General features: G+C 36.5%; 1 protein-coding gene across 2 annotated transcripts; it reads left to right on the top strand.

The window, feature by feature from the left end:
• The first annotated feature begins 25 nt into the window (after positions 1-25).
• armc1l (armadillo repeat containing 1, like) lies at positions 26-8,192 on the top strand. 2 transcript variants are annotated; one of them, XM_041252466.1, is made up of 8 exons: positions 26-100; positions 459-604; positions 1,529-1,709; positions 2,240-2,331; positions 3,036-3,225; positions 3,384-3,500; positions 6,792-6,866; positions 6,959-8,192. In XM_041252466.1, the coding sequence occupies exons 3-8, from the start codon at positions 1,557-1,559 to the stop codon at positions 7,148-7,150; spliced, it is 819 nt and encodes a 272-aa protein (XP_041108400.1). In that variant the 5' UTR covers positions 26-100; positions 459-604; positions 1,529-1,556; the 3' UTR covers positions 7,151-8,192. The 2 variants fall into 2 exon arrangements, with proteins under 2 accessions (XP_041108400.1, XP_041108401.1); XM_041252467.1 differs by lacking the exon at positions 26-100 and having other exon boundaries at positions 110-604.
• Positions 8,193-11,667: the final 3,475 nt, after the last annotated feature.

Below are 11,667 nucleotides of genomic sequence, written 5' to 3' on the forward strand. Positions count from 1 at the left end.
TTCGAACTTCATGAAGTGGAAGAACTAGTGACCAATCAGAGGGCGACGTGCGAATATTTGGATTTTGCTTTCGGGTAGAATTGGGGGAGCGTTATTTGCGGTAAGAATCATAACATCGAGATTCATAATATATTGTACAGAAAGTTAGTATCTGAGAATGGTTATCATCAGACATTCAGTAAACTTCATTGGATCAAATAGTAATTATATTGCGGGTACCCGGCATACCTTGGTTCAATTTCCCCCCCAAAAAAGGGAGATAGATGAATCGATAGCGCCGGTTCGAACGGGGTCAATAGGTTTTTGTTTTTTAAATCTATTCAAATGTAACATGATTACCGTATCTAAATTTAAATCGTTCGATTTTTGTGGCTTTCTGACTTAAACTGCAGCATGTCTGTAGAAACGTAAATTAACCGTGTGTTTTTAAATGTGCAATTTGATTACACTGACTACAGGCCTCCGTTGAAACTCCGAGTTGCATCATTCATCAATTTACTATCACGACAAAAAGCAAGGATACACACAGAATAAAAGGAAGGCCTGCGTGAACAGTGTTTTTGTGCTACCATCATCATCATCATCATCATCATCATCATCAGAGGTACACTAACTAGAACAATTCAGCTGCGCTGCAGGTGCAAACAAAGGCACTGTACTTTAAAAAAAAATACCGTATAATGATGTGTTTCGTGGTTTTCTGGTAGTTGCATTTTGCCCTGTCTTGTGAGCAGTCGTTAAAACTTATGCATATTAATTTTAAATCATGAAACCCGTTGTTGAGAAATGGATTTTGTAGTTTAGTGAGCACGTTTAAATAAGGCTTATGTTTTGTTTTCAGAATAATTTACAATAACGTCAGAGTGTTTTGCGGTAATTTTATCTTATGTGATATTTGTTTTATGTTAATATTTTCATTCTGGATATGGGGGGTGCGGCTTGATTTTATTTGGCTTGTTTTATAATGGTAGTGTTACAGTTGTTAATGTAAGCTTCCCAAATAAGATATGTTTACGGTGTTATTACAGAGCATTTAAATCATACAACAACGTCTAAACAGTAAAAAACAAACCAACATTAATAACAAAAAGACAACAGAAGGCAAATAACGAGCCATAGATTTTTTTTTTTTTTTTTTTTTTTTTGACCAGGGCGAGTCGTTTTGCTTTTTGTGTTTAGACTCACTCAACTCGCTCACTCACAAAAAAAAAAAAAAATGCTGCAGACAGGGCATTCTATTTCATCTACACAGTGAGAAATCGTTTTTTTTCCTCCGAGGTTATGTAATATTACTGTATTTTAAAGATGCTATGTACAATAAGGGTTTGCAGACATTGTTACCTTTGCAAACTGATTTCGCAACAGAATTATATTTTAATGAAATAGAAAGACATGTCAACTGTACAGTATTCTCAATCCCCTACAAATACCTGTACGTGTTTGTTTTCACATGGTTGTCTGTGCAATCATTTTATATCGACTTGCATGTTGTTGTTTTAATTTTTTTTTCTTTTTTTTTTTTTTACAGTAAGAGTTTTTCACAGATAGGCTTATAGATGATGGACGCATTGTCTGTCGTGACCCAGCTGAGAGACTTGGCTTCAGAACCTCAAAATAGAGAAGCTATTGTTCAGGATCAAGGGTGCCTTCCTGGTCTGGTTTTGTTCTTGGATCATCAAGATTCACAAGTGCTGTTCTCTACATTACAGGTAGTGAATGCACTGTATTTGTTATTTGGCTTTGGTAATTCATACCATAAGGTTAAGCCAATAAATAGGAGGGTTCATTTTAGGTTTTTTTTTTTTTTTTTTTTTTTTTTTTTTTAACTGTTAGTCTTGTAGGTCTATCTCGCTCATCAATTTTATAGTTACCCTGTAAAATGTCACCAAAATTATACACAACTCCCCTTTTTGAAAATGTAAATTATAACCTTCTGCAGCACGAGAATGACTGTTTGCCTCAGTGTGGTGTAGTGGCAATAAAGCTACATTATTTAAAATGGTAGTAAATTGTCAAAATCCACTATAGACTGGCAGGGAATCACAACTATCGGTAATTAGTATTGAAGACAAGTACATGATTATGGACGGACCCCATTCAGTGCTGAATAAATACTATTTTAGTTGTACACCAGACTGAAATTATTGTTTTAAAATAGCTCATGTGCTGCTAATTAAGAGTTTCGATATACCAGCAGTTTTTTATTTTTAATATGCCTTTATTGCTGTCTCAAACTTAGGCTCTTCGGTATCTAGCAGAATGTCCTTCAAACATAGCGATAATGAAACATGAGCTTGGAATGATGGTGAGCTTGGAGCATCTAATGGAGCAGTAAGTTATTCTAAGTAAATAAACTTGGCAAAGTGTCTAACCTCTGAATAAGTATTATTTGTAGACACCTTTACCTAAGGCGACTTACAGAGACTAGGGTGGGGTGTGTGAACTATGCATCAGTCACTTACAACAAATTCTCAACCAAAAGACTGAGCACAAGGAGGTTAAATGACTTGCTCAGGGTCGCAGTGGATCAGTAAGTGAGCTTGGATTTGAACCAGGGACCTCCTGATTGCAGCCCTTTTTTTTTTTTTTTAACCACTGGACCACTCAGCCTCCTGTATTCATGCACAATTTTAAAATGACCATATTCATGGAAAAGATGTAGGCGAAAAAAAAACATAGTATCAAGAAAACTGGAAGAACACAAGAGAGCATTTACACTGTTGAAAATATAATGGTTTTAAAAGCCTCTGATAGTCCAAAATCCAGTAAAAGCTTCCGCCTTTGATCTTATTGACTTATTAATTTGCCTAGATGTTAAAATAGTGTTGGACCGGGTTAACATTTCTCATGTAATCTCAGGAACTGCCCTACACACATTGTAGTTAACATGTTTAATTTTCTTCCACCAGCTGTTAGTAGATACAGTAGAAAAACATGTTTGTTTAACAAATACCAAAGTTCCTGCTCCCTGTCTGTTCAATACTAACAAGAACCTCTGTGTTAATGCAGTAGCTGACTTACCATGTGTTTTGTAGGGGTGAAATCAATGAAGAAATCGGTGTGTTAGCAAAGGATGTATACAACGTATTAAATTCCCCTGTTAACAACGTAGCTGTCGGGACTCCAGAAGCACCGAGAAGAAAAGCAAAGTCACAGTTTTTTATTAACAGTTCAAACAAGAAGGCTAAGTCTGTCACTCTTGAAATCCAAGGATTGGATAACACAGTAAGATAGTTTTCCTTCTTATGATTTCAATTTTCTACTGGTAACCTTTTGATATTAGAAGTGTGGCTAAAATAAATTAAACTAGTAAATAAATTAAACTAACTTTAAAACCTGATTGCTTTTTCTTTAGCCTGTTTTGTTTTTCTGCCCATTTGCAGGATAACAGAGGTCTTTGTGAAGAAGCTTTGTTGAAAGTTAAGGGAGTAATCAGCTTTACGTTCCAAATGGCTCTCAAGAGATGTACTGTGCGGATTCGTTCTGATCTGGCAACAGAGGTAAGAAATGAAATCAACCATTTTCTAACACTTTGATTTATAAGTTGATGTGTCTTAATCTTTCTTTCTTTCTTTCTTTCTTTTTCTTATATATAGACACACACAGTGCCTATAGAAAGTCTACACCCCCTTTCAAAATGTTCACCTTTTGTTGCCTTATAGCCTGAAATTAAAATGTTGTTTTTTTCATTTATCTACACATCCTACCCCACAAGTGAAGAAAATATTCTAGAAATTTGTAAAAAGTTAATTAAAAATGATGTAAAAAAAAAAAAAAAAAAAAAAAAAAAAGGATGGCGAGAAAGTAGATTCAAGAAAATGCACAGAGTCCTTTTCTTCAATTAGTTGTTAGGTTTATTGAAATATGCAGGGAGTCTGGTCCCAGGTACAGGACAAACAGAATACTGGTCCTTACAATTTTTGCATGACATTAAATGCCCCTCTGTACAGATGGTCCACCTCCTCTTTCTCTGACATTTAACCAATAGCAAAGGTACAACACATTATTCTGTTACCATATACTGTATGTATTTAATTTAGTGTGTGTGCGTGTCTATATGTGTTTGTGGTGCCCCAAAAGGTCCATACATCTAGTTTTTGTCATCTTTCTTGTTCATATTTCTCCTTATTGCTTGAGATCCTTTGAGTCCAGTGGCATTATCTCGTATTCTCCCTGAGAACCTTTGGGTCCAACGGCAGTCCCTTGGAGCCTTTTAGACCCTTTATGCTTTGCATTCCAAAAGTCTTAGAGCCTGGTTCCTTCTGGTCCACAGCACTGTTATAGCTTGCAGTCAATGCTGGGCGAGAAGCTTGTAGACGCAAGGGCTCTATCAATTGTTAGCAGTACATGCAATTTGAACCAAACAGTCTGCTATCTGCAATATTTGTCTCTTTTTAGAAAAAAAACACCAGTATAGCTCTGCCAGTCGACATGTGTAGCAAACTGCTAGTCAATTCTAGATCCATGTTTTCCAACACAAAATAAAAACTGAAATAGCTTGGTTGGATAAGTGTTCACCGCCTTGTAATATAATTCTTAAGTTAGCGCAGGTGTAACCAATCACCTTCAAAATCGCACACCAATTGGCCTCCGCCTGTGTTAAATTGTAGTGATTCACATGACTTCATGATAAATTCAGCAGTTCCTGTAGGTTTCTTCTGCTGGGTAGTACATTTCAAAGCAAAGACTCAACGATGAGCACCAAGGTGCTTTCAAAAGAACTCCGGGACAAAGTTGTTGAAAGGCACAGATCAGGGGATGGGTATAAAAAAAATATGAAAGGCCTTGAATATCCCTTGGAGCACAGTCAAGACGATTATTAAGAAGTGGAAGGTGTATGGCACCACCAAGACCCTGCCTAGATCAGGCCATCCCTCCAAACTGGATGACCGAGCAAGAAGGAGATTGATCAGAGAGACTATCAAGAGGCCAATGGCAACTTTGCAAGAGCTACAGGCTTTTAATTGGTCAAAGTGTGCATGTGACAACAATATCCCAAGCACTCCACAAATCTGGCCTGTATGGTAGGGTGGCAAGAAGGAAGCCATTACACAAAGCTGAAACTGGGACGGAAGTTCACCTTTCAGCATGACAACGACCCAAAGCACACAGCCAAAGCTACACTGGACTGGCTGAGGAACAAAAAGGTAAATGTCCTTGAGTGGCCCAGTCAGAGCCCCAACCTAAATCCAATTGAAAATTTGTGGCATGACTTGAAGATTGCTGTCCATCAACGCTCCCCAAGGAACTTGACAGAGCTTGAACAGTTTGTAAAGAAGAATGGTCATATATTGCCAAATCTAGGTGTGCAAAGTTGGTAGAGACCTATCCCAACATTCTCACAGCTGTAATTACTGCCAATGGTACTTCCACCAAGTATTAACTCAGGGGGGTGGAGACTTATCCAGTTATGATCTTTCTGTTTTGTATTTTTAGTGTATAATTTTTATATATCTCAAAAGCTTTTTCCCCCTTGTGTGTGTGTGTGTGTGTGTGTGTGTGTGTGTGTGTGTGTGTGTGTATATATATATATATATATATATATATATATATATATATATATAGACACACACCGCAGTACACAGCCCTCAAATTAAAGACTTCCTTGTATTGATGCTACAATCATATATCAGCTTTATAATAGAGGCCACCCTCAAATAAAGAAACATTAAGGTTTTTTTGTTTTTCTACTAAAAAAACACACACACAATAAATAAATAAACACGCAACATTGACTGTACATGTAACGCCCCCGAAGAGATGGGAGCCTCAATCTAGCACGTAAATTACAAACTAATTACATAGTAAGCAGATTTTTTTTATGGTAGTACAGTTCTGAAAGAAAATCCAAGATAAACTACCTACAGAACAGCAGTTTTTCTGTAGTTCTTATAGGTGGTTATGTTTTGTTTTGTTTTTATTTCATTTGTAATTCCTGTACTCAATCCCGTACAAATAAAAACAATGTACTTACTATCTATGAGAAGATTTAGTTTTGGTTTCTTTTGCAGAGAAATTACAAACAAGCAAGTTACGTGAGGGGAAAAAAAAACAAAAACGAGTAGGATATATTGAGTTTTTACAGAAATCAAGCTGGTATTCTGAGGTAATTTTTGGTGCAGATAAACATCTACGTCACACTCTTGTCTGTAACTGCCACACCTGCATTGTCCCACCCCTTAACAACTAATACACACTCCTGATTCGCTGACACAGTACTCCCCTGACCTTCCAACTTTAACCTAATAGGCTCTCGGTAACTGTCACCGATAAATGTACTGTAGTCAAAGTAGGTTGGCCACACACGCTGCTACATACAGGTAGGCTACCCTATTACAGAAAATAAATGATATCATGTAATAAAATTTTGCAGCTTTTGAAAATCTTGGTATTGTTAATAATGATTGCTCTTGTATAACGGCCACGCTCTTTTAAGCGCTGCAGTCATTTTGATCAATTCAAAATAAATTATATATGTATTTTTTTTTAAATGGCACTTGAAAATCAAATACACAATGTTTGTGTATATGAATGGCAACATGTCAAACCAAAAACCAAAAATACTTTAGTTGAAGATTTTGTGCAAGAGGTACTGTTTTGTGTATTGAGTTTATTGTGAGACGTGATTATTCTGATATCTGATTCTGATTTCTGAAACATGATTATTCTGATTATGATTATTCTGATACCTGTTAAATGCTTATAGTTCAAATTTAATGCAATAAAATGTGTTTTTGACAAACCTTTCCATGCTTTTTTTTTTTTTTTTTTTTTTTTTTTTTCTTTTTTAGTCACTGGCATCAGCTATCGCAGCTACTAAAGTATTAAAGGCACAACAGGTCGTGAAAAATGAAACTGGAGAAGAGGTAAAAAAAAAAAAAAAAAAAAAGGATAAACATAAAATTAACTTTGTGTTTCATTTGATCACATTGGTCTTATTCTTTGTTTTGTTTTGTAGATCTTAATTGCACTTAACACTACAAATACAGAAGTTCAGGAAAATTCCAATTTACCAGATTATCTGCCTGAAGATGAGAGTCCAGAAAAAGAGGTTGGCAAAGCAGTTTCACGAACTGGAGCAAAACAGGATGCCAATGGAAGTTGGCTGAATGCCGCTGCAAGCTTCCTTACCAAAACATTTTATTGGTGAAATACGACAAGAACTTGTTTTTTTTGTTTTTTTCAGGTTTTGGTTTTAAAGGGGCCTGGTTAAATTAACAGATTATTTAAAAGTGCTCCTAAGGAAACACACAAGTTCTATTTGAATCCACAGAAAAGGCTTGTCTTAAACACCAAGGAGCTTTTTGTTTTTCATGTAAAATCTCCCATGCAGAATACAAAGATATGAAAGGATTATTAAGATTATAGTCTTGCCCAACAGCTGATGACATTTTATGAGAATACTAACTGCTTTCTTTTACAAAGCTATTTGCCATTACAGTATGGTGTGCTTAAATACAGCAGATTATTTGCAAAACAGTATTCACTGAGGAATGTCTTCTAATTATCAGCATGCTTGTCGAAGTTTTTTCTTGGTACGATGGGCATTTTCTCATCTTTGTCCGTTAGTGTTTTTTTTATTTTGTGGGAGTTCATGCTGTAATTTCATTTCATTAGGTTATTTCAGTAGATTGTAGTGTTGGTTTTTTTTTTTTTTTTTTTTTTTATTTGATCCTTTCTGTTGTGTCAAAAAGGGTATTATACATTTCATTAAAGCTTGAGTTTTAAAGATTGAGAAATAGTGCCACTTGATATTTTAGAACTAAAAGTCTACACTGGGTTAACAACGGGACTGGTGCACAGTGCTGGAAACTACCCAGTTTTTTTTTTTTTTTTTTTTTTTATTTGATCCTTTCTGTTGTGTCAAAAAGGGTATTATACATTTCATTAAAGCTTGAGTTTTAAAGATTGAGAAATAGTGCCACTTGATATTTTAGAACTAAAAGTCTACACTGGGTTAACAACGGGACTGGTGCACAGTGCTGGAAACTACCCAGTTTTTTTTTTTTTTTTTTTTTTTTTTTTTTTATTTGATCCTTTCTGTTGTGTCAAAAAGGGTATTATACATTTCATTAAAGCTTGAGTTTTAAAGATTGAGAAATAGTGCCACTTGATATTTTAGAACTAAAAGTCTACACTGGGTTAACAACGGGACTGGTGCACAGTGCTGGAAACTACCCAGTTTTTTTTTTTTTTTTTTACTAGATCCAAATATGCTATACGTTTTTTCATTTAGATCATAAAATGCCAATAGTTTCCTCCAATGTCAGAGCCACAGGCTGCAGGGCTGTATGTTTAGACTTTTAACTACTGGCACTTTGGGCCACTGAGCTAGTGTTTTTACTGCCCCAGATGCAATTTTATTTGGCCCAATATATTTGCATGTTTTTCATGATGGTTTTTATTTTCAGTATGTTTCTAACTGTACAGTAACCGAAGGGGGTCAATGTCTCAAAAGAAAAAGTGGCTAACCAAAGTCTTTGAATATATTTTACTTCAGCCATTTAACATGCACACATTTTTCTGCTTGTCAGAAAATGGAAAAAACTATATATTTGAAAATGAATGTGTACAAACATACAAATTTTTTCACAAGCAAACCCGCAACTGAGCTGTTACCATGTAGTCACAGCAACACCACAACTGAATTAGAATAATCCTAATTCAGGATGGGTCAGTGCAGAGATGCCAACTGCTACTATTTGGCCATAGCACCTACTATTTTGGAGGTTCTGCTACGGAACTATGGCAAAGGGGTAGCACCGATAAGAAAAAGCAGTATACTTGGAATTGGAAGGGATAGTAATGTCAACATGTGCACTGACCATTAAAAGTAAACCGTATGTTACTTGTTTTGAATTATTTACAGGTTATTGAATAAACAAAGTAACTTGACTTGGATTCATCTGAGGTCAGGACTTAATGGCAAGTTGTAATTGGTACTACTGGAATCCATTTTGTTTCTTTTAACCAGGTTACAATATTTGCACACTACAGATTATTTTGTAAGATATTATTTCTTAAAATTAAACAGATGTAGAATATTTAGGTTGCTGTGGAAGGGTTGTGGGTAATTCACTGACCAGGAGACAGGCAGGCGTACTTGAAAACACCACACAGGTGCCCAGTTTTATTTTGAAGGGTGCCTTATTTCTTTTTAGCCCGCAGATGGCGCTGTGGGTCCGTGGTCTGATTTACCAACGATGGTAAACAGAACCACGGGCATACCAAGTACACAATACCAGCGCCCTTGCAGGTGCTTCGAAACAATACTACAAAAATCGAAGGCACAAAGAAACAGGAAAAATAAAACAGTAACAAAACTACAAAGAAAAGGTGCTGCACTCTGCAGCAATATCCCGGTCGCCGCTGCCCGTGCGACCCGGATCACCGTCCTACACTGCCGGCTAACTAGCCTGCTCAGCTATACTTTTAAGTGGTCTGCCCAAGGGTTCCCCGTCCTCACTGTCGCTCTGAACCTCTGTTCCGTTCTCTCCGACTGGCAACAGCAGAGCATTTTTTTTTATAGGGCTAGCAATCTCCCAAGACTCGCCTCTCAGCCATTCAGAGAGGGGGAAAGACCACACACCCACTTTCCCACCTCCCCGTTTCACTGCCATGACTCACAGGTGGTTGTTGGACGACTGCCGCCCTCTTCCTGCAGTACTGTGAACACGTCGGCAGAGTCAGCACAGATCTCCTCCTGCTACAGTTGCTATATGATATTTTATTTTGAATACAGCAAAAATGATTATTTGCGCAGCATAAAGGTCACACTATAGCATTTATTCTGTGTTTTTAGTTTAAAAAAAAAAATTGAACCTATGGAATTGAGTACTAACTTTCACACATGAGCGTAATCGAGGCAAAAAAATTAATCGACATGTTTGATTTCTGGACAAAAAACGCTGCGATTTCCAGAGTCCTTCAACATTTGGAGGCAATGTGGATTGGGTGCAGGCTCCTTCATTGTTGTAGCTTTGAAGAGAACAAAGTAGAAGAATGTGGGTTCACATCCATAAAATACCACTGATTTGCATATACCTGATACACACAACAGACAGAAGAAAAAAAAAAATAGCCTACCCGTATTTAAAATAAAGGTAGAGGTAGCCAATTTGATCTAATTCCATTAAATCACAATACTTCAAACTGCAGTTTGTCATTTCTGAGCTGCAGGGTTTACTGAAAGCAGATGCATTTACTTAAGTTCAAACAAGAACAAAACAACTCAAAAAGCCTGCAGAGAGTGAATGGCAGTTACAGTACAGTATTTGTACCATGAAAGTGAGTAGAGGGAATTTCTGTTCAACCTATTGGTAATTCTGCTGAAGTTTATATATGATAGTAGGTGTTTTGCTTCAACTTTCTCTTATTTTTTGTTTATTGCATATCAAGATATTTTATTGTGCTGCTTATAAACAAGCACTGCTAGAATCAGACGTTCCAGTGGACATTTGAAGAAGAGAAAAACACTCGTGTGACTACAAAAAATCACTGCGAATTGGCTGCCATAAACAGCGATAAAATGCTGTGGAGTGTGTTTAGCCTTTTATGCTACTATTGCTTTAATTGGAAGAGACATGCACTGTGCCATTGCTGCTCGTGGAGTTCTGAATTTTTATTAAGTACTAAACAAAAGGAAATAGAGCATTGAACAAGTAAATCTCATCTTGAACATTGTTTGCATGTTTCGTGAGAGCTTAAGAGCAGGGACTAGAGTTTGGGTAATCGAATACACAAAAATTGTGGATCCTGTGTATTCAAATAGGAAACTATTAGAATTTATCCCTAATAATACACTTACAACAATCATAATAAAATATATAAAAAATCCTCAGCGTGTTGTCGTTTAGCCTTTCCCAAATCAGCGCCAATCTTGCTGAGCGATACCAACGAGTCTTGAAAAGATTGCGAATGACATTTTTGACCTGAACAGATCGGCTCCCACATCAGTTAGACAATTCAATCCCGTATCTGGGCATCTTGTGGATTTTTTGCTGCAATTACAGCAGACGAAATATTTCGGCAAGGCTAGATATAATGTAAACTAAATGTTGAATTCACAACCAATAAGGCAGCTGTTTTATCTGCAAGTCTGGGAAACTGTCGGCAACACCAAGGCAGAATATTGGATGTAAACATCAATCTCTCTTTCCTACTTTTACCTGAAAAGACCTTTGAGGTTTTGACAAGTTGGTGATAATTTTTTGTTTAGTTAGTCCAATAAAAGGTATGTCTCCTTCTCTTTCTCTATAATCTCTGGACTAATATGGCTACCATTTTATCAATCAACAACTAATGTTGCAAAGAAAAAGTTATGTGTTTGCACTACAAAAGCACATACAGTGCCTATAGAAAGTCTACACCCCCTTTCAAAGGAGCAAGGGTAAGGACCTCAATCATTTTTCATGACTGACTACGGCCCTGTATATATCATATTGGTTCAATGTAACCGGCCCACTTGGTTCTATGGTACTTCATAATTACAGGTAAAACCACAATCTCTACCAGCCGCTGGACCATGGTAATATCGAACTCTGGGCTGGATTTGGACTGTATGCTAAAAAAAAAAAAAAAAATTATATATATATATACTATCCAGGCTTTCAGAGTGGTAATTTGTGTAACAACCAGTTCTTTTGGGAAGGAAATGTGAACCTTTCC

Source organism: Polyodon spathula, chromosome 6 (genome assembly GCF_017654505.1).
Source record: "Polyodon spathula isolate WHYD16114869_AA chromosome 6, ASM1765450v1, whole genome shotgun sequence".
Taxonomy (NCBI): Eukaryota; Metazoa; Chordata; class Actinopteri; order Acipenseriformes; family Polyodontidae; genus Polyodon; species Polyodon spathula.

Bases quoted from the DNA above. Each gene is read 5' to 3' on its own strand.
- armc1l (XM_041252466.1), top strand. From the start codon at position 1,557: ATGATGGACGCATTGTCTGTCGTGACCCAGCTGAGAGACTTGGCTTCA. The intron at 3,226-3,383 runs GTAAGATAGTTT...GCCCATTTGCAG, and splicing joins TCCAAGGATTGGATAACACA to GATAACAGAGGTCTTTGTGA. The intron at 6,867-6,958 runs GTAAAAAAAAAA...TTTGTTTTGTAG, and splicing joins AAAATGAAACTGGAGAAGAG to ATCTTAATTGCACTTAACAC.